The sequence below is a fragment of the Carassius gibelio genome, chromosome B12, assembly GCF_023724105.1.
Source record: "Carassius gibelio isolate Cgi1373 ecotype wild population from Czech Republic chromosome B12, carGib1.2-hapl.c, whole genome shotgun sequence".
Lineage (NCBI taxonomy): Eukaryota > Metazoa > Chordata > Actinopteri > Cypriniformes > Cyprinidae > Carassius > Carassius gibelio.
Genome location: NC_068407.1, coordinates 16892039 through 16915807, shown reverse-complemented (window position 1 = coordinate 16915807; position 23769 = coordinate 16892039). Strand labels below are relative to the sequence as shown.

Sequence of the window (23769 nt, the reverse complement as noted above, 5' to 3'; positions counted from 1 at the left end):
CAGACTCATTAATGTCTAATGTGGCGTCATGTTTCCCACACATTGGTAAATATATGTCTGTGACATTAACGTAGGAGGCAGCCCAAAAGTAATAAGATGATTTAATCAAATTAATTCTTATATTTATTTATTTTTATACACTCTGCAGGTTAGACTTTGTACTTTCCTATAGTCCTACAGATTTTTATTTATAGAACTATATGAGCTGAACAGAAATTACTTGGGTCCTCTGTCAAGCTCAGTTTATCTTCAGTGCTGATTTTGTCTATAAAGTTTAATTGATTATATATATATATATATATATATATATATATATATATATATATATATATATATAGTTAGCATATATTTAGGTCTAAAATCAGTTTGAAAGAGCACATAAACAATAGATAATTCTAAGTTTACATACATCTCTCATATGCACTGTTTTTAGTTTGCCATGTATATAATATTAGTAAAGTAGTGCAATTATTAGTAATTTCATTCATTTGCTCTCATTTATTCTTTTAATTATTCACTGTTGTTTATTTAGATTTTAAGCCTTATATCAAACTTCATTTTTAGTTCCAATTAAAAAATGTATGTGCTATATTTATGTATCGCTTGATGTAAATATGGGGTTGTCCCGCTCTGAAATGCTGGGCTTGGCATGAACCTTCAACCACACAAAACCACAAAGATTCATAGTGTCAACAATTATTTGTCTTTTTTTTGTCTCTGTTGTTTCTCAATTTTCACACCATAGACACTGTAAGGAGTGGTCATAACAGTGTCAAATCAGTGAATTTATGATCACAAAGTGAGTCATTTTTGTTCACCTGCACTTTTTAATAATTGTTCCCTTCACAATAACCCTTCTTTAATTATTCATGATATTCCCCCTCAAGCATTTTGCCCTATATTGGATATTACAGACTGTAATATTCACACCCTTTATGCATTTGTAAACAACAGTGTGTGGGTGCTGGCCCTTGAGAGCATGAGTCAGAGTTCAGTGATGCCCAAAAGGGAATGTCCCTACAAGTCTTCTTCACTTTTTCCTTTTACACCTTCCTTTTTATAATGAAAATCAGTTAAACAAGCAGAAGTTCACAATCCATGTGTGGTTTATTATTTTCATGTGGACAAAGTAGGACATTAGCCTATATATTGACCTGCATTAGTCACTTCAAAACAAATACATTTACATCAGTCAGAACAAACCACAGAACAAACGTCAAGTCGCTATGAGTTCAGCTATATACACACGATCCTTGTTTTAATCACGAATGCAACACTTTTTGACACGAAACGGTTTGTACAAAAATATATCTTCAAAAACTTTCATATTAAAGGATAATGTACATTTTATTTCAAGCCTCCGGGTGTATGTACAAGATGAACGGACGAAAGGCACGACTATGGGAGAAAATAGTGACACGTTTGAAAGTTTAGTCTGTTTAAATTAACTCTGTTAACAACTCCACTTTTCTCCTTTTACCTAAGACACGAGTCTCCCACGTGCTATCTAAGGTTATTTATTTTTTAATTAAATTAATAGGCCTAAAATATTCAAACAAAGTGCGTTTGGAGGCAAAAAGAAAACGAACATATCGCACCACCTTCAAAAGTGCGCACCATAATTGTGTCCATATACCATTTGGCACTGTGGTTTTATTTCTCTTTCATCAGCCCACCCGGTTTTCATATATCACGAATGGTGCATTATTATTGTCATCATATTGCCTACATAGTGTTGGATATTGCACGGTCCAGCTGAAAGTCTACTGGCTTGAACTGGACGAGCAGATGCCAGTGGAGACGCCGCGCTCCGAGCTGGACACTCCGGAGGACGACGAGGATGATTTCCTCTCCTTCTGTCGCAGGTGGATTTTGGTGTGTCTCTTTCTTTCGTCGCTTCGCGCGAACTTTCTCCCGCAAAAGTCGCAGGCGAACGGCTTCTCGCCGGTGTGCGTGCGGATATGGGTCGTCAGGTGGTCGCTGCGACTAAAGTTCCTCATGCATATCCGACACTGGAAGGGTTTGTGGCCGGTGTGGATGCGGATGTGTCTGGTGAGCTCGTCGGACCGGGAGAAGCGCCTGTCGCAGCCCTCCGCCGGGCAGGGGTAGGGCCGCTCGTGCACGGGGGTCTTGCTGGGTCTGTTGGGGTATTTCCTCGGGCGCAGGATGGGCCTGAGGGGTAAGTTCTGCGGGCTGTAGGCTGTGGGTAGCCGGGGCCCGTCAGACACCGGTCCCCCCAGTGTAAAGTTCCTGATAGTGTTCAGGGGGGTCAACGGAGGCGGGATTCTGAACGAGTCCATCGGACACGAGAACGGTTTGCGGTCGGGCATCGACTGCATGTCCCTCTGGCACGGCGGCTGGAAAAAGCCGGCGTAGTCAGGGATGATGGGAAACAGCCCGGAGTCCGTGCTTGGCTTTGGGGACGAGTACGACGGCGGTGGATAAGAGATCGGGCAGGTGGAGGTGGAGAGGAACGCAGATGGGTCTTGATACACCTCCCCGCATCCAGAGTAGGGCGGTGGGGGCGAGTAGATGTGCTCCATGTCCGCCTGGTTCTGCGCCATGGTGCAGCTGAGGGTGCTGGAGAAGTGGCTGGGGGAGACTGAGGAGGCAGGTGACGAGGATGCTGAGGATGGCTGGGTCATGCCCAGGATTCCCGCGCTCACGATGTTGATCACGCCCTCTGGGTTCCAGTTTCCTGGGTACTGGGAGTCGATGGAAAACTTTCCCATGTAGGTGAAAGTTTGGTTGCGAGGGCCAGCTGGTTGCGCGAAGCTGCTGGAATAGGTCAAGTCGAGGGAGCGCTTCTCCGTGCTCATATCCCCGCCAATCAAGCCATCTGCAAAAATACACACAAAACAAGGTTTAGGTACAAATGAAAGAAGGCTGTCTTATGGATCATGCAACTATTGGATGCAGCGCGAGTATCTTTTACGCAAGCTGTCCACTGTAAAACCATCAGTAGTTATAACATTAACACTAGGCGACTTCTTTTCTGAATTAGTCAAAGAACGTTGGTTTCACTTTAAATGCGTTTACTATTCTAGCAGGTTTGGTTTTAGTAGCCACACTCATTCATTCCCACTGAAAAGCCTCAGCTGCGAGCGATGTATAAACACAGAGCACGTGCGGATGGAAGCGCGCGGCATTCTTACCTCCAGGGTTTATATGCTCGTAATGTCCTCCTAAATCACCGTTTGGAAATATAGCCACAGATGCTGGCAGTGATGTGCCAATCTCGTCCACTGAGTAGATGCTTTCGGAAAGAGGGTGCACGAAGCCACCAATGGTTACAGGGGCTTTCTCCAAAGTTTTAGCTGTCATCGTGAAGTCCTAAGAAGCACTCGTTACGATGTTCACAAAATGTTTTGTGTCAGTGCAAACGCTCGCTCAAAACGTTACATGTGGATAGCTGTCAGTGAGTTTAGCGTTCACTATGATGCCATCTGACGGCTCTGTGTTGTTGAATGACAGATCCTTGTGGAGCTGCTAGTGGTAGTATGTATTTATGGGTAGCCTATCGATGTGCCGTTACGTCACTGACCATTTAAGGACTGGATGGCAAAAGAAAAGTAGCGCTGCGCGATCTGATTGGTTACAGACCCTATGACGCGTCGACGTAACACTTCTCAATGGAGAATCCTCTCTGTACAGCCGCTCATGCATAAAAACCATTGTGCCGGGAGGAAAAAGAACAACGTTATATTGCTTGTTGTATGAAAATATGTTTAGACAACAATAACAAAGAATAAAGGCAAGTGTCTGTTAAAATATATTGAAGCCAAAATCTAACGTTTTGATACAACGAGTCATTCTCAATCAGGAATTCCGGTTCATTATCACGCCATAAATGGTTTTATCCGGTAAACAGCTACACCCCTTCGTCCATTTATGGAGCATATTCCGGAAACTGAGCATCGGAAACTCGCGAGTGTTGCCGAGCAAAGAGTCGCGCCTCAACCAGCATCAGAAAACCGCAATCAAATGAGACACAATCACGGAATTTCTACCTTTGCTTCAATGGCACATTCGGAAAGAGGGAAACGTTTTTAGTAACTGCATTCTATAATTAGAATGTTGCTGGAAAGCAGATTTATTTATTTATAATTCTAAAAATTTAAATAAACAAACAAGAAATAACATTTTATTTAATTGATTTTTGTTTCGTTTTCTTCCGACGGTTTGTTGTGTTAATAATGCATTAATGGTGCAGGAGATAAAAAAAAAATAAGATAAAACATCTCAGCAAAATTTGTTCAACGCTATTATTTTGTTTTTCATGTTATAGACCTAAACAATTTAATGTACTATATTTAATTCGACTGTCCTCCTGCTCTAAAACGTGAGGGCAAGAAACTAAAACTTTCCAAATGTAAATGCCTGTATACGTAAATAGAAATGCTTTCCACTGTGAGGTCTAAAGATGCGACTAAATAAAAAAGATGATAGAAGTGAATTCCCCCCGTGGGTTTAGAAACTCATCTTACTAACACATACGGGGGAGGAGGGAGATTAGGTCTCAATTTGAGCCAGTGATTTTAGTCTATTATCTGAATTCATATTAAATAGGCTACATGTCCAAAATGTAGGCTACAGCCTTTATTTGAGTGATTGAGCTTCCTGTTTAATGCTATAGCCCATACCTTCGCTAATTGATCAACGATCTGTAGTCTATCGTATTTATTTACCAGCCTTAGATCTACAATGACCTTTAGAGGCTATGACTGTCTGTCTGTTTGGGTTATATGAGGTGGATTAACCAGACGGCCAAATAAAGCACACAATTATAATTCAAGTTTAAGTTTGCACGCCTTGCTTTTGCCTTGAAGAAATCCACATCACATTAAAGCAGAAATCACGTATTACACTTTTTTTTTTTCAAAGTTCAATAAGTCGTCGCCGCGCGCGCTCGATGAATTGAAGTCCTCGCGCGCTGTCCGTGACATTGCTTCAATCACACGCCAGTGGTTAATAGCTGCTAGTCAAGTCACTACTCGACTTCTGTCTGAGTTATGACTGTTGGAATGATCGCTCGAGTCAATGTGTGTTTTCAGGGCACATATGTTAATCTCTGGAAAAAAAACTCTTCCATTGAACTTCTGACATCCCACTCATCATGCAGACGGCCGGTATGACTGTGCGAATGGTCGCATATCAGCATTTTGACAGCATTCGCAGTAGACTACATACAAAACACTTCGGTGAAGCGCAAGCCTTAATTCTCCCAAATAAAAGGGCACACATCCGTTTAGATTTCCTCACGTGCTTAATCTGCTTTTTGTAAACATTTAAAAAATTAAATGCCTGATGGGATTACAAATTTATATGACTACGGAATTGTGCACTGCTGTTTTTGAGAGATTTGAAAATTAGACGTAAATTAGTGAAGGTATTTTGTTGTGTAAATAATTTATTAAAATATTAAATAAAATACATAATAAAATAAAATTATATCAAGTATTTATTCATTTAAAATGTTGTTAAACTAATAAATATATAGAGTGTATAGTAGTAGCAAGTAGCCTATATATATATATATATATATATATATATATATATATATATATATATATATATATATATATATAGTGGTATGTATAGCACTGGAAATTTGTCACATAGGCCTACTTTAACTATAAAGTTATGAAGTCCAAAGTATTTCATAATATTTCCTATATTTTCACACACTGCATTCTCTGCTATCAGTTTTGCAATCCCTGTTATAAGAAGAAAGCCTTTAATTTTGCTATTGCTTCACACCAGAGATGGTTTAACACAAGTGATAATTGTAATATAAAAAAAAAAAAAAAAATCAACAGGGAAAAATTTTCTTTATGGTCAGAGGTTGTCCTCATTTGTGAAAATTAGCAATTCAAATAATTATTTCTTCAAGCTTGACAGCCGCTTGAAAGGAATTCTACATCACTCTGCACACAGGAAACAGTACGCACCCCTAGTTTTGATAGTACAATGAAAATCCCCAAAGCTTCCTGCATGTTGTCCATCAATCACATATATTTGTATCGCCACCCATGCAGGCTCGGGTTATTTTTGAGAAGGTGTTGCTGTCATCATAAGCATTTCTTGGGAACAGTTTGTGATCTCAGAACACCACCAGAGTGTCATAATTACTGAATGAATTACAAATGGAGCCATCTGTTGCCACTGCATACACTTATCACTGACTCTATGGTGGATAGATATTATTACTGAGATGCTATAGTGTATAAACCAAAGCTTCAGAACACTAACGCTTCTATAATGGCATCAATGGTTCTGTAAAGTACTTGAAAAATTCATGGAACTTTTATAAATGCACAAAAGCTTCCTCGTAGGAGAAAAGGGTTCTTTAGAATTTCAAAATCTCCATGAAACAAATGTTTCTTCAATGGCACAAAATAGAATAATGGCTTAAAACCTTTTTAGAACCTTGTGAAGGTTTTTAAATCACTACTGTTGACCACTGAGAAATATGTAGAAAGCCAAAAGTCGTCCCCACACGCCTGTCATGGGCCTAAACTGAGCGGACATTTTCAGGGCTATTAATCGGCTTTGTGGGTAATGATTTAATAAGGGCCCCATGCATCCGTAACTGAGATCCCCTCTAGTCCACACGGTCCGCTCTGCATCTTTTATCGCCGCTGTCGCTCGAGCGGGCAATTAGTAAGAAGGTTGTGTCGTCACAATGACATCTCAGTAGATATTGACTGGAGTGCATCCCTGCAAATCACCCTAAACGCTCAATAGCGAGTCAGGGCCGGCAACACGCCACAGTTACATTATCACTCACAGACGTTTAGTGCCGAACAGCTTTACACGTTTGTCAGGCGCGCCAGTGCTTTTCTCGCCCCGTGAATAAAGACTAAAGCGAATAATGTGACAGACCGCAGCCAGACTGATTACAGGGACGTGTCAGTCGCTGTTAATGGGGGAAGCCCTTTAAATATTTCTCAGTTCGGAGCCTGAACATCCATAATGAGGAGGTAATGAACCTGCTCCTGTTTCTGCTGGCTGTATTAATTGCAAAGGGCAGGAAACCTTGCAAGGAAAGAAGAATTCGCTTTGAGATCAAGCTCTTGAAGATCAGTGGTGGATATGCATTTATTTGGTTGTACCTCGTGACCTTATTGACCTTTCGTATTTACAGTCGCACCAATAAGACCATCAGCAACTGCTATAACATGAACTGGTTAATCGTGGCAGGTCAATAAAGAAGCCCAGCTCAACACAAAAGCACTCAAGTCTGCACAGAACAGCGGCGATCTTTACCGCTGACTGAATTCTTCACATTTTCAGGGATTCTTGCATCCTCCCCCACAAATGAAAGAAGGAAACTTCTTCAGATGCATGTGTCTTTTGTTGTACGCCTACAGATGCAAAAATGTTTGCACACTGTGCAGAAGTGGCCCGCTTTGGCAGAGCGTGCCGGGCCCGCCGAATGCCCATTGGCAGCTGGGATCTGGCTGTCCCTGCTGGGAATGATGGTCTCAATGTAATGGACACCCACACATGGCAGCTACTGAATTCAAGGGCTTTCTTTCTTGCATGTGTTCGGGGTCTCCCGGGGTCAAACGACTCCTGCACATTGAGGATACATAGAATGACATCCTTCTGCATCAGCCTTCGCTTTGTTTTTCTGGTCTGTTTCATTGTTCTCTATTACTCATCAAATTGTCCATGGGAACAGCACACACAACAAAAGGCTTCATGATATAACTGTACTCACAAATTGAGTAAATAGGCCAATTCACTATTTCTCTAGTATTACTGTTTACTTCTACTATCAATCTTAAAAACAAAGGTTCTAAAATAGTTTTGGTGGCAGCAATGCCATAGAAGAACCATTTTTGTTTCCCCAAAGAACCCTACAGTGGATAATTCTTAAAATATATTTATTATTATTATTGTTATTATTTTTATATATATTTTTTTAACAATTTAAAGAACCTTTTTCCAAAATATGGATATAACCTTTTGTGGAATGGAAAGATTCCATAAATGTTACAGGTTCTTCTTGTTCTATATCTTTGTTCTAAATATCATTTTATCAAAAAATGTCATTTTATTCCCAGTGCCCAAAGTTAACTCAAATAAGAAAGAAATAAAAAGGGTCAGGAGCATCGCTGTAATCGTGTGTATTTGAAAAGGGAAAAAGGGTAGTTTATGAATCCACTCCAGGAACGGAATGTCTCTCCAAACTGGTCAGGCATATGACAATACACCATAAAGCAAGCTGTCAAGTTACACCCACAAAATTCAGATGAGGTTTGTCGAAGAGGGGTGAATGGACACAAACCTGCTCTAGAGCCAGCTGAGATCTAAAGACTAGCCGTGGGATACTCCGCACAACATGAATTGTTCTTTTTACCGAGTAGGAGGCCGTTTTTCTTAGTGAATTTGTGTAGGTGTTACTTTTCTATAGATGCTTACCTTCAAAGGACTTTTTCGTTTGCGCTAATGGTATTAGCGAGCTAACAATTGTTGTCCTGCTTTTCTTTTTTTTCTTTTTTGGTAATAATAATCTGTTTAAATTTGAGGATTAATGACATGATATTCCACGGCCTTTGGAGAAAATCAATATCTTTGCATCGGCAATATATTTGGAAGATGTAAATGCTTTTTTTCCCTTATTTAGAAATCATCAGAAATACTCAAGCCAAAAAAATTACAATTTAAATTGTTTTCATTTGATAATATTTAAAACATTTACTCCGACAATTATTTTCAACTATTTGTCTAATTACATGCATTTTATTCTAACTTGACATTTTTGAAGGCAACATAACGTCAAGTCAATTTTGAAACACTCAGATGACATAATTGCTCACAGAAACAGTCGAGAGCAATAACACCTTTCCGGAAAAAAAAAGTTTCGCCCTTTCGTATTTGATGTATTGTAATTTCCCATTATCCACATTATCTAAATTAAGGTCTCTGCTCACAGGGACAAGTACTGTACACCCACAGGTTCAACATCATGCGCATTACAGTACATTAAAGTGCACACACACACACACACACATGCTCAAACACATAAGGAAACATTGGTGACGGTGAACGCTATACTCACATTATCAGTGCAGCATGGAGAGTGGCTCTTTGTGACTTCCCATCATATGAGTGGGCTCCTCCAAGAGCTTCACACCGCTCCAATAGCAATACAGCGCTCCACACACACTCACACACTCCTGGGATAGCTGGTGCTCCTCATCCAAACTGATCTGGTTTCAAACTGATAGTCTATATTCTACCATGTGGCTATATGAGGTGCTGTCTATCTCTCTCGCGCTGTTTCATGGGGGTGTAACAAAGTGGAACACGGAAACTCAAGACAATGGTTGGACTTTATGTGTATCCTACATCTTTGACATTGAAATTGTCATGGTAATGTTAAGTCAGAGGTGCAAGAGCTGAAATGCTTTGACGGACAGAGTTGTGGGTTTTGGTGTCATTCAAGCATCTTGATTAGAGGGTGGACAACGCAGTCATGCATGCAGCACGCGTGTTCTAATGCAGTGAATCAGATCAATTTCTTCCTATTGTTTACTAGGCAAAGAGTGAATTACTATCTAAAATACTTTTGTTGTCCCTGAAAGATTTGAACACACCCCTGATAACTTTGATAACTATTTGAGTACATATTGAAAAAGTCATATTTAAGGATCCAATACGATCTCATGAGAAAACAAGATGGTGATTTTTAGTGAAATCAGCTGTGATGTGCTATGAAAATGTACACTATTTTTACAATAATCAAGCATGAAGGTCCACTTTGAGACAAATGGCTAGTAAATGTCACAAATAATGACAACAAAACAGCAACATATTAACTTAAACTTGGACTTATGAGTTAAAAAGACTGATATAGTTTTTTTTTAATTGTAAAACATACTAATCTTTGTTTTATTTTCCAATTTTTCAATAATTTTCTTTCAAAATCTTTTTTTTTTTTTTACAGTTCAACTGTCAATGGTGCTTAAGTAGAATGTACAGAAACGTATGAATGAGATTGTATGAATTAGACACCAATTTGGCGAATCGTATCTTGCCGTGATAAATTGGCACTTTTTTTTATTATTGAAATATCACAAAGCAAAACACTTGTTCTGGGCTAGTGAGAAACTTCATCCATAAAATTCAACTGTAAGTAGCCATTGTTAACTGGAAATGTGCAACATAAAGGTAAAATAAAAAGAATTTAAAAACTTAGTTATGTCTTGTTACGCTGCAAAGTAATAATGATAGACAAACTGCTGTCTGTGTCTGACTCTGTGTCTCATATTGACACTGGTTCTGTTCTCAGAGCACTGTCCTACTGGGGCAGCAGGTCAAATCCCAACACAAGCTTCATTATTACTAATTACACCCGGTCCATCATTGACTTTTGCCTTCCCTATTAGCAACATGAGCCATTAACACTAATGTTTTTTTAACACTGAAGACGCAAGACTTTTCCTGCTCTCTGGGCCTTACTGTAGCGTAATAGGTGAGCCTCTGTACTCTCAAAATCAGGCATTGAAGATATCCCTGGCATCCCATTAATTTCAAAAGTTTCTGATGAACTTCACAAGCTTTATGGTGAAAATGACTGTGAATGGCATGTTTGTAGAATACAAGAGGCTGTAGGTTTAATGTAACCTTAAGACAGTAAATTAGTTCTTAATATTTAGTCAAACTTATCTCATTCTCTGTTCTGCTCTGTCTGGAATATTGTGAATATTTAATATTTGTGAATTACATTGAAGGGGGTCACCAGTGAATATGGCAGCCTGTCTCTCACACAAAAATATTGTATGATTTCAGAAGACTTGGAAAATCATGCACAAGTTGCATGGACTACTTTTTGTCATTTTGGAACTTGACAGATATTAACTATCATGGTGTGAAAAATGTGAATGTGAAGATTCTTCAGAATTTCCCCTGTGATGATCTTGGGAGGGCAAAAAAAAATTGATTTAAGACAAAGTTAAATCGTGGCAGGAATTTAATTAGAAATTTCTGGTGAACTCTTGAAGCTTAAAGAACAGAAAGTATAACACTTTCAATCTGAATTAGACAGAATGAAAAGATTGTTAAGAAATATCAGATTTTGTACATTGATATTGTCTTCTCGGGCTAAAAAAAGACATTTTGAACAACACTGCATAAAATATCACAAAAGCATTGCAACTAAAACAAAAGCATGCAAATGTGAGACGATGCAAATCCGCACCAGAGTTTAGGTGTGTGTGTGGAGCAGCGCAAACGTATACAGCACAGAAAATTAAGCAAATGGCATCATTATAAGCATTCATCTTGGCTTGCGAGGGGTGCGCGAGATGATGGGGTGTCTGTGTCTACAGCGGTCTCAACAGACAGAGCTGCATGTCAGGCGCTGGTAACAAATGGTTCTGCTAAATCAATCTTTAATTTGATGCCAGCCTTTTGCTAATGGAGAGTCTTGTTAGAGTCTTAGCCTTTTGTCGGCTCAGTCAAAGTTTACCCATTATGCAGCAGATCCATCATTTTCTAGATGTGGTCAGTAATGAATTGTGTGCATCAGCATCATTAGAGGTTTATGAACCAAAAGCTTCCACCTATTAAATGGAGCTATTAAAGACGCTCTTAATGTTCACCCTGTTTAATGGTGAGAAATAGACTAAAGCAGTCACGGGAGAAAAATTAGTTGATTTTGATTCATTAGATGCGCGCTCATTTATGTGATCCTGAGTGATTGCTTTCTAATACACTGTTTCCCACCAAAACAACAAAAGTACGTAATGTCTTCATCAGTGAAATCATCTTATTTAAGAACTTGTTTGTGAGATTTCGAAAATGGACTAACAGCTTTGCACAAGTGCAAAATAAAATAATGTTTGACACTGATGAATCCAGGGTCTTAAAAGGCATAATTTGTTTAGTCTGAATGTGTGTGATGTGTCTCTTCTCTGATACACCCATGCATGTGTTTGTGTCATTTCCTTAAGTTAATATTGTTCCTAAACCTGGTGTTTTTAGATTTAAATTAGACTTAATTTAACATTAATCCATTAGCTGTCATTGCATCCACTATCCTGTTCTAAAAATGTTGCAAAATATGTGTTATATGTGTTATTGTATTTATTTCTAAAGTGGCTACCTCGTTGATTTGTGTTGTTGTATACATTCTGTTTTGTTGTTGCTGTTATTTAACCTTCTAGAGCCCAGAATATCATAAAGACTTGAAGGTGGGCTCTTTTGATTTGTGCCAGTGAGGAACTGCCTAGTAACTTCCGAGGAATCACTCTTTAGTGACAGCTTAGCAACACCCTAGAAACCACTGAGAACATTTCTGGCTTCAGCAAATACTGGGAAAGTTGTCAGGCCACCTACAAAACATCTTGGCGGAGAGTTTTGCACGTGTAAGCACCAGTCACGTTGTCTAGAGAAAATGTAAAAATACCAAATCCTTCACCTCCTCCTTACAGAAACACTTATTTAGACCGAATCTAGAAGTTATTTTTGTTTGACTTTGATAATGCTAATAATGTGAAAATTAGCAGTGATATGGCAAGAAATAGGGTACCTAAACCTTTAAGAACCTGTTAGAGTACATATAAAAAGAACATCTCTTTCAGGAATAATATGATAATAATATGAACTGAAGATAATGTTTTTGGACACTTAATAGCCTGATATATGCAATTAAATCAAAATGTAATATATTAAAAATTGTATTTCAATGCAGTTAGTTGAACTTAAAAATGTCTTTTAATCCACTTAAATAGAACTTAAGTATATTGTAATGTAATTTAATATAGATTTGTATTGCTTTGGCAAGCATTTATGGTAACTACACTGCACTTTAATGTAATTCCTACTGGTGTAATATTGAATAAAAAACTAAAATTTATAGTCAAGTATTTTACATGTGCTTTAGTATGTTAGTCAACACATTAAAATAAATGTCCTTCTTTAAAGGACAAAAATATATATTAAAAGGGAATGGTAAAAGTAAAACGTTTAATTTAGCAAACTGCACTTTTTCCAGTATCCAGTACACTTAAAGTGATAGTTCTCCCAAAAAATTCTTATGTTCTCACCCTCCAAACCTGTATGAATTTCTTTCTTCTTGGGAACACAAAATAGTTTTTTTTTTAAGAATGTTGGTAACCAAACAGTTGTTGGTCTTCACTGACTTGCCTGGTAGGGAAAAACTATGGAAGTCAATAGGGGCCAGAAACTGTTTGGTTACCGTCATTCTTCAAAATATCTTCTTTTGTATTAAACAGAAAGAAATTCATGCAAGTTTGGAACAACATGAGGGTGAGTAAATGATGGAAGATTATCCATGTTCTATTAAGTGGTCTTTAATTTAATTAATATTATGTCATCTGCAAGTAGTCTTTTAAAAATATACTTTTACGATTTGAAGTGCAATTAAGTGCACTTAGCAAGACAACATTTAGCTGCATTACTAAGCCATTTTTATTGTGGGGACCTAATTTCTAGTTTTACTATCACTTACTTTATTATTTTAGCACATATGACATACAACTCCCTTTTGTTGTCAAATTTGAGTCACTATTTGGAATTTTTGAGAACATTTTTGGACTTGAAACTTGGAACGATCTACCCTATGATCCAACACCATCCCAATGCAAGTCTCTCTTGGCGCTCTGGGAGCAAGGTAAAGGCAGAGCAGCAGCGCGGTTGTCCAGGGGAGAAGAAACAAAGGCCCAGTGGATGGTCACTTCTCCCCCAAAGCTGATACCACCTGCAGGGGCCAGCCCCTCTTCTGAGTGTCCCAGCACCACTCTCCAAATGATGATTAATCATGGGGGCCGAGGGGGGGCTCGGACCCTGACACGGCCATAATGCTGGTCACCAGAGTCTGGATTGGCCAGCAGCGATCAGTGGGTGGATGTCCAAAGAAGATGGATGACCTCGGCGACGGCTCGGACTCCTGTCATTAACAAGAGAAAAAAAAAAAAAAAATCAGAAAACAAAAAGAAATGCAGCTCTGTGTGATGGAGACTTTGTTTGTGTGGGAATAAATGAGAGTTTGGACATTAGCAAACGTTTAAGACACCCAACTTTCCCAATGCAAAGTAGTCTGAGCCCTGACACTACATGACAGCCGTGAACTTCTGGAAGTTTGAGATCGTTTGCTCTCATCAGCGGAAAGAAGAGCCGCGGCGAGCTGAGATTTTCTCTGACAGTTACAAATGAAGCTGCGATTCATTATTTTCCAGGGAATTCGGTCTTCTGCAGACGAAGATGGAGATGCAGCCGTGGCGTCACTGCCCATTTGGATGGAGATGAATCAAGGCACTTTAGCCCAGACGCAGCGCTGACAATCACATCAGCGAGGCTATCGGACTCCCTTCTACTCCTCGTGGACGGATCCGGTGTGGAGCGGAGCGGGTAATAAAGGCTCCTACTGAAACCCCATTAAGCCCAGTCTCCAAAGACCAGCTCATTAGCATAGCGGAATATTCCCCCCGTTTGTGTAATTCTATAAACTCTTATTGCTTCCACTATCCTATTCTTAAATGACGCTAATAATGTGGAAAGTTTAGCTGTATAAATGAGGCTGTTCTCGCTCTTTTGCAGCTTGTGTTCATTTTAATCCGGGGTCTGGTTACCTCATTCACAATCCCCCTAATGACCCATCTTTGTTAATTAAGCAGACGAGGATTGGGGAGGGGGTGGGGAGGGAGGTGCAGATGCAAGAAAAGCCACATTTCTCTTTTGTTGTCAGACTGACATGAATGCCTGTTGTCTGTCAGGAATTAAGGACAGATTGGGTCATAACTGTGATCTGTAGTGTTTATTACATGTTAAACAGCACATTATTAACAAATTAATGATCTTTTGATCTTTAAATGAAAAAAAAAAATTGTTATTGCTGTACAATTCATGAACCATCAAGACCAGATGACACTATTGTTCCCTCTTCATTTAAACATTTAGTAACATACAGTTCTGTGAAAGATTCTGTATTATATAACAGTCTTAAATGAATACACAAATCGTATACCTTATTGTGCTTTTGTACAGTAATAGTCACTTTAATGCATTCATATAGGTTGAATGTATGAGGATGTTTCCAGCTATCAATATATATATATATATATATATATATATATATATATATATATATATATATATATATATATATATATATATATATATATATATATATATTGGAGCTGCAATTAAGCAACATAATTCTCTGGGCACAGGTCAAAATATGTTAACAGGAGACCATGTAAAATCTGAAGCTTTTGGAGGAAGAGATACAGCCATAAGAGGTGCATTTTACACTTTGCATATAGTAGTAGTTATTAACATTAGTGGGTAGTGGGAACAAAAGAGCAAACTGGTTACCTGTAGACCTGCAGTCTATTTTAGAAACTCAGCATGAGCTCCTAGCATAGGATTTCAGTGGGTGTGAATCAAAGATCTGGAAGTAGATGAGAAAAATCAAGTTTAAAATGCATGCATGGTCTTCTGTTTTTATTTTGCTCTCATGCATTTTAAATGTTTTTAAATTAAATTGGTAGTTCTGGTCCTGATACTAGATAAAACAGAATTATATTCCATGATATAGAGTAGTAACAGTTTTGACTTCTGCACAATAGTTCATTGTTTTTGTTACATAATTAAGAATGACAATAAGGATTATATTTAGTAGAAGAGTAACAATTAATAGACTTGCTTAATAAAATAATTTTTAATTAAAGTCTGTGGCTTTTTTGTTTTTATTAGGTGGTAACAATTTTATTATATAATAATAAGGCATCGAGGTCATACAAATGAAGGCCCTCTGGCTGATATAATTTTCAATTGCCTTTTATGGTATGAGTTTCTGATGATTTCAAATGGAAATAATATTTGGTTTCGCATTTTTATTAGGTGACTGTGCACACATACACAAAAGAAAAGGATATGTAATAATTATATTCATACATTTATGTACTGAGTAATATTAATTAAATACATGGTACTACATTAACATATGGTTAGGATTAGGGTTTGGCTTAGGGTTACTTGCATGTGATTATGCATAATTAATTGTTTTTATTCATTTTAAATATGACTATAATAAAAAAAAATTACTGCATGTAGACAATAAATGCACTGTATTAAATGAATAATTTAAATGATAATACATACTATTAAATAAGCGGTTGCACTTTATTTTACAGTACGTGTATTAACATGTACTTATAGTGAATCTAAAAAAGTTCTGGTAACACAAGGTAACTACATGGGGTAGGGTTAGGTTTAGGGGTAGGTTCAGGGTTAGTACCTAGTTATTACATAGTTATTGTAATTACTATAATAAGTACATAGTATGTACATGAGGAACATGACTGTAAAATAAAGTGCTACCTAAGCTTTATATTAAGTGTGTCCTAATCATTTATTACATTATATTAATATTTAGATAATGTAATAAAGATTTTTCCCCCAGAACTTTCCATACAGTCCACAGTTTCTACCACCTAGACATTTTGAACTCAACCACTGCTAAATAAATAAATAAACAACACTTTAATGTGTCTTATATACAAGTACTTACTATATAATAACAGTGAATTATCCACATGCACAATTAAATTAAACTAACCCTAAACCAATTCCTAATCCTAAAATGATATGAATATGCATATAATATTACATTAGCTTTAACCAATACTTGTACATCGTTTGTTATTTCTGAAGATGTCAGCAGGACAGTGTACATTCTTGCACTGTAGATTTTTCCTTTATCACACAGCATCCTGGCTCTTCCTCAGTTTCTCAGTGCATGAATGTCCTTGATACAGTAAAAGTACAGACAAGGCAATTTTCTCTGACATGCGCTGCCATCTTGTTTTGCTCAGGCAGACAAAGAGGGGCTGAGTGATGGCTTTGTTAGGCCAGTCAAGCTCTTGACAAGCGAGCTTCATATTCAAAGCATCTTCTTCCTGTTCCTCTGCATGGTTCAGGATATAGCGCTGCAGCCCTGCTTTAGCTCGTGGGTTAATGTTCAACCAGGTACAGGAACTGACGTTGTGCTTACGTAGTGGAAGTGTGTGTCCCCTGCGCTCACCGTCATCAGTCTCTCCTGACAGCTAGCTCCACTTAGCTTGTTCTCAGCTTGTAACGCGCCATGTCCAATTAGCTCTCAGGGTGCTTCGTCTTCATCCCTGAAGACTGAAGAAAGCAGTAGGCTGCTCACATCCACCATGATGGAGAAGGCCTTGATTGGATGACAAGATGTCCTGCAGCCACAGTCCAGACTGAGTCAGCTAATCGTCAACTTTGTGTTCACCGGTAGAAGTGAAAGTCTGTGGCCTGGACAGGAAGTCTCAAACTGGGCCCTCAGCGCCAGGCCGGGAGGTGAGAGACGCTGCTATTGTCTCTAACACCCTGTCGGTGTATTTCTGCTGATGAAGACTGACCGTGTTTCAGCAGGAAATGGAGAAGAGAGGCTTTCGCACACAACAACACTATTATTGGTTATGCACTTTTAAAACAGTCTTGGAAACTTTTTCAAGCATGTGTTTAATTTTATTTTTTTTCATATTATTGTACAGGAGTTTCAATTTTTAGTATATGCATAAGCTATGATCATTTTAAGTATGAAAATAAACAGTAACCTTTAAAATATTTATTTAAGTTATATGAGAATTAGGTCTGTCATTTTTTGAGGTGTCATTTCTATGATGGTTACTTTTTTTAAGTGGTGTGTACTGGTGTTTAGAGACAACCGGGTCTGTAAAGAACTTTAGATGAAATATGAAACGTGATGTGTAAGTTAAATAAAACAAAAAACAGTTAAATTACTTTTCAGTAGAATGAATTTTACTGAGCGTCATTTCTAATCAAGCTGTAATTAACGAACCTATGTCTTAAAATAATGATAACTTAGAGTGTCAAAAAAGCATTAACTATTTTTTTAAAACTGGTTACAATATTTCAAAGCCTCCTTGTAAAAGTGTTATTTCACATTTAAGTACTGAGTAATATTAATATGTTACATGTACTTACTATATGGTTAGGGTTAGGATTAATGTTAGGATTAGGGTTATTTACATGTAATTATGTATAATTACAAGGACACCAAAAAAATATTTGTGTGAAAATCATTTGTAAAAGCTCATTTCATAGCTAGCATATCTTAAATCCTTAATACACAGATTCAAATGTTTTTTAGTTGTTGCTGCATCTTGATTTTTCTTATTTCATGTTTCATATTTTTTCTAAATGAGACAAAAATATTTAATAATATATATATATATATATATATATATATATATATATATAATTTTTTGTCTCATTTAGAAAAAATATGAAACATGAAATAAGAAAAATAAAAATCAAGATGCAGCAACAACTAAAAAACATTTGAATCTGTGTATTAAGGATTTAAGATATGCTAGCTATGAAATGAGCATTTACAAGTTGACTATTACTTTAAGAGACCGTATTACTGTGTATAGAGTTTTGGCGTTTATTTTCTAAACGTTCACAAAGCGTCCAGCTAAAAACACCCAAATCAGGCATTAGCATTTTATGAACTTTCATGTCAGGATGTCTATTTGCCCAGATGTCAATTAAAGTTGATCTATATAGCGCTTTTCATGATTGTTGCAAAGCAAGTTTCTACAATATATTTATGGCTTATCAGTGGTGACTTTCAGATAATGTGCATATATGTATATTGTACAATCTCAACTTATACGACTAGAAACCTGGAGTTATTTGAAGGAAGTTATAACATCACGTTTCATTTTCATACAAACTTTCCCACATGCCCTTTTACATGCTTTTCAGTATGACTAGCAAATGCCAAAGAACAAAAACAAGTTTAAAAATTGTGCCTAATTTTTTTTTTTTTTTTGCCACGAAATATCTTCTTAAGCTGAATAATATCTCTTGAGAGCTATAATAAACATAATTCAAGGTTCTTTAGCTGTGAAAACCACAGTAGTTCAAGTGCTGCTTTCCATTTACTTGAAAATATATATCCTGCGGGAAACCTACAATCTCGCCTCATAAAGGTTAAAAACCAAGAGAATGAATCTGACATCAGCGCTGTGGAAATCAAATACATTTACCACAGCTGAGCTATTAGAGGAAAAAAGAAATTATTGCAGGATAGATTAACATTCAAAAGTGATTATTGGATTGAGTCGAAATAGAATTACTGCTTTGTCAGTATTGCAACATCTATAAAGATGTCAGCGATTTGGAAAGATCGTTACAACCTTAAATTGTCTGCCAGGGATATGAGAATAGGCACTGGCTCATATATTACCCACAGTCCTCCTGTGGCGTGATTGAGCTGTGCCTGCTTTGCTTGAGAGAAAGCATTAATCCTGCTCTAGACGAGGGTAAATTCTTTACGTTTGCTAAGTGGAAGGAAGCATTAAGATCAAAGTCTGTAATGAAAACCAAAGGTGACGTGCATGAAGAAAACCCGGGATGAAACTCTTTTTGAGTTCAAGAAATTTCACACAAGTTGCTTTGTTCTGCTGTTTGTTTCTTTAATATGCACAGCTGCGCTTTCTTTCTTACCTTTGCGATTTTCTCCATCTTTCTTACCTCTAGTTAAGGTGAACTTCTGTCTAAGAAGAACATGCCAAAATCCGTGAAATTCTCCTTCTCTCAAGTACAACGAGGCAATAAAAGAGGTAATAAAATCAGTAATGCCCTGATGTGGAAACATAGCCTGTAATGATGTTTTTGTATCTCAATCTTCCATTTCTCACCAATTAAAACAGTTCAAATGAGCTCATCCAGCTGCATCATATTTCTCCATGCAAATGATGGGAATTTGGTTTGTTCTCCAGTGAGAGTAAATCTAATAAATACCACAATTTTCTCTCTTTTTTCCTAAATGATGAAATGCAGGTGCGGAGTAATTGGTGGATTTATCCTTGAGGAAGTGATATGTCTGAAGCGAGAGAGAGAGACGGTTTGAAGGAAATAAGGCTGACGAAACTTGGTGATCAAAGACGGCCTGATATGTGAGATGAGTAGATCGAGTCGCTGGAAAGAGTCCATGTGAAATTTTGGATGTGGAGAAATCTCATTTTCTGAAATAATTTCGCAAAACCTTATCTGTCTTTGATGTGCAATCGGCAGATTGGACAAAATAAAGATTGATATCCTTTAAAGGGTTCTTAAATGCGTATGTGTGTATGAATGAGGCACAAGTACACTGCAAAATGTTTCATCAGCATGGTAACATCAATATCAACTGCTTTTATTTTATAAAGGTTGACTCTTTAACCTTTTCTCTACAAGGGACAGTTTATTTATTAAATTTACACTTGAATGAAAAATTTATTTGACACCAATATATATAATAATAATATTATTAATAATATATATTCATAATAATATTAATATATAATAATAATAATAATAATAATAATAATAATAATAATAATAATAATATATGTATATATATATATATATATATATATATATATATATATATGTATGTATATATATATATATATATATATATATATATATATATATATATATATACATACATACATATATATATATATATATATATATATATATATATATACATACATACATATATATATATATATATATATATATATATATATATATAATATAATAATATTATTATTAATAATATATATTAATAATAATAGTAATATATATAATAATAATATTAATATATATAATAATTATATTAATATATATATATATATATATATATATATATATATATATATATATATATATATATATATATATATATATATATATATATATATATATATTATTATTATTATTATTATTATTATTACCCTTTAAAATAATTTTCAATTCATTTTTTATTCATATTTATCATACATTTAATTTACAAAAGAAGCGGAATTTCCAGTAGTCATTACTACATTATTAAAGATGTTCACACACACACTGTGAACACACACCCGGAGCAGTGGGCAGCCCTTTACGCTGCAGCTCCCGGGGAGCAGTTGGGGGTTCAGGGGCACCTAAGTCATGTTATTGCCGGCCAGAGATTCGAACCCACAACCCTATGGTTAGGGGTTAAACTCGCTAACCACTAGGCCAAGACTTCCCTTCAGTTGATTAGCAGATTACATGATGAATAGTAAGTTTACAGTTTTTCTCAGTCACTTTGGTGCATTTCTCAAATCAGAAATGAAAGTCTCAAAACTACTTGTAAATCTCCACATCATCTAGTCATTTATACACATCATAAAAACAGTTTCTCATTCTTTTGAACAAGTTGCGATTGCTTTTGTACATTCATGCAATTGATTATGAACATTTATCTGCAATTTTCTACATTATCAGTTGCTAATATCATGTTGCTCAAAATTGATTACACAGTTTTCTGTGCAATAGTCTTGCCCCTCAAAACATCTAGTCTTTAGTTCATCGTATAAGTCATTAAATGCAAAATGGTTAATGTAGTTGTCATAAACTGCTAAGCACACAATTTTTACAAATTACAGTTTTTCTCAGTCGCTTTGGTATATTTCTCGAATCATCCTTGAGATTTGCAAAACAGTAAGTGCATTTCTCAAAACAACTCGTACAAATAGCAAAACACAATGGATTACCTGCAAAAGCCAGTCTCCTGCTCAAAATCCTTAGTTCATCTCTCAAAAGTAAATATCTGTGTCAATGAACATGTCAATGACAAGTCCTTCTGTCATAGTTTACAGATAAGACAGTCAAATTGCTTAGTCATGTTGTCAATATAACAGTGTACTCTGGAGCGATGTTCTGATGTAAACTACGGCAACATTTTGGAAGACAAAGCAATTTGACTGTCTTATCCGTAAACTATGACACAAGGACTTGTCATTCTGATGGCACTGACATGTTCATTGACAAAGATATTTATTTTTGAGAGATGAACTAAGGATTTTGAGCTTTTGCAGGTAATCCATGGTGTTTTGCTCTTTGTACGAGTTGTTTTGATTAATGCACTTACTGTTTTGCAAATCTCAAGGATGATCTAATCTAATCTAAAAAATTTACCAAAGCGACTGAGAAAAACTGTAAAAGAGCAGCATTTATTTCAAAAAAATAAATCAATGGCTTTAATTTCACTTTTGTTTTGATTCAAACTTGTGAAGTAGAAAGTATTACTACTATTATTAGTATTAGTTCACTTCAAAAGTAATAAATCTTAAAGACTAACTATATATACACACACAATACACAGATAGATAAATGGATGGATGGATGGATGGATGGATGGACGGACGGACGGACGGACAGATAGATAGATAGATAGATAGATAGATAGCACTATGGTGCCAAGTTTTATATGGGTAAACACCACCACTAACATGTGAAGAAAATAATGATAAACTGATAAACTACAATGGTGAACCGATATTGAATGTTACTTATTTGTTTAAAATATTTCAAGACTGTACTCAAAGTGTACAGATGTCTTTGTCAGTTAGAACTCTCAGTAAACTTCTGCGACAAACATTCCTCGCTGCTGAGCAGGGCTTGTTTTTAACCAAAACAACTGATCACCATTCAATTTAACCGATATTAGCAGCCAGGGACCAGAGTTGACTAATTTACTCCTACTCTGATGTACAAACATTAGCAACTCTTCTCTTTTTTTAGATTGGACCTGGTAATGTCTTCGCCTCCCACTCTTGTACAGCTAAATGAAAGGCTTCTGTGGCTAAATTTCCCCCTAGTTCCTCCCACTCAAGTCTAACATCATTAGATGTACTTTAGGGCAGATATTGTTTCCTATCAATTCTATTCAAACGAAACGCGAGCTCACAAGCATCGTTATGAGGCAGCTAATAAAATCATACAAGGTGTTTATGTATGCAGGATTCTGAGGAAAGGGTAATCGTGCAGCTTATTAAAAGTGAACTTGCGTACAGCCTTTCTGAGCAGGACCGACAATGAAGCTTGTGTCACCGGTGAATCAGATGACAGCAGTCAAGTGGCCGAGTCAAAGGTCACGGCTTTGCTTGCATGTTTATGGAAATGGCGTGCTAATGAACTTGCAAGGCAAACATGCCAATGAATGTGAATTTGAGCTTTTTTTACTTTATAGCTATAGAGTGTTCTGCCATGATATTTTGAGAAAACATTTGATACGGAAAGCATGAGTTTCGTTACTGGTGTTTGCTAAGGCCAGAAGCACTATCACTATTGTTCATACCGATCTCTTCACCCTCAACGCATCTAACACATTTGTGTTGCAGGGGCTTGTGACTTGTTGAGCAGAGGTGTGCACTCTTACAAATAAAAGTGCTTCACGAAGCCATAGAAAACCCTTTTTTTTTTGTCTTAATGGTTCCATAAAGAACAAAAGGTTCTTTGTGGCGATAGAAGGTTCTTCAGATTAAAAATATAAGAAAGAGATGGTTCTTTCAAGAACATTTAACTGAATAATTCTTTGTGGAACCAAAAATAGTTCTTCTATGGCTTCGCTGTGAAGCACCTTTTAAGCACCTTTATTTTTAAGAGTGTGCCATTACTTTTCTAAGTGATCAGCCTAGAAAAAAAATCTCTGAAGAAGGGATCCAAGTCACTGACTTTGGCCAGCAAGCAACACCCTAGTAACCAAGCTGAAGGCCACAGCAACCAGGAGGGTGGTGGACCGGCGGAGGATCAGGGGGAGGGACGGAGGGCCAGGTCCAAAGAAGGAGACAGATAGAAAGCAAAAGAAAACAAAAACACAAAAACAAGGTTCCATAAAGGACATCACTCGATGCCCTCCTGTGCGGAGCAGAGGGCCATCACCAC

General features: G+C 36.8%; 1 protein-coding gene across 2 annotated transcripts; it reads right to left on the bottom strand.

Moving 5' to 3' along the window:
* Positions 1–905: 905 nt before the first annotated feature.
* LOC127968844 (early growth response protein 2b-like) lies at positions 906–9216 on the bottom strand. Of its 2 annotated transcripts, none has more exons than XM_052570202.1 (2): positions 9071–9216; positions 906–2839 (listed from the first exon to the last, which is right to left on the bottom strand). In XM_052570202.1, exon 2 carries the CDS (start codon positions 2817–2819, stop codon positions 1764–1766), a length of 1056 nt encoding a protein of 351 aa, XP_052426162.1. In that variant the 5' UTR covers positions 2820–2839; positions 9071–9216; the 3' UTR covers positions 906–1763. The 2 variants fall into 2 exon arrangements, with proteins under 2 accessions (XP_052426162.1, XP_052426161.1); XM_052570201.1 differs by lacking the exon at positions 9071–9216 and adding an exon at positions 3156–3499 and having other exon boundaries at positions 908–2839.
* Between the last annotated feature and the right edge of the window lie 14553 nt (positions 9217–23769).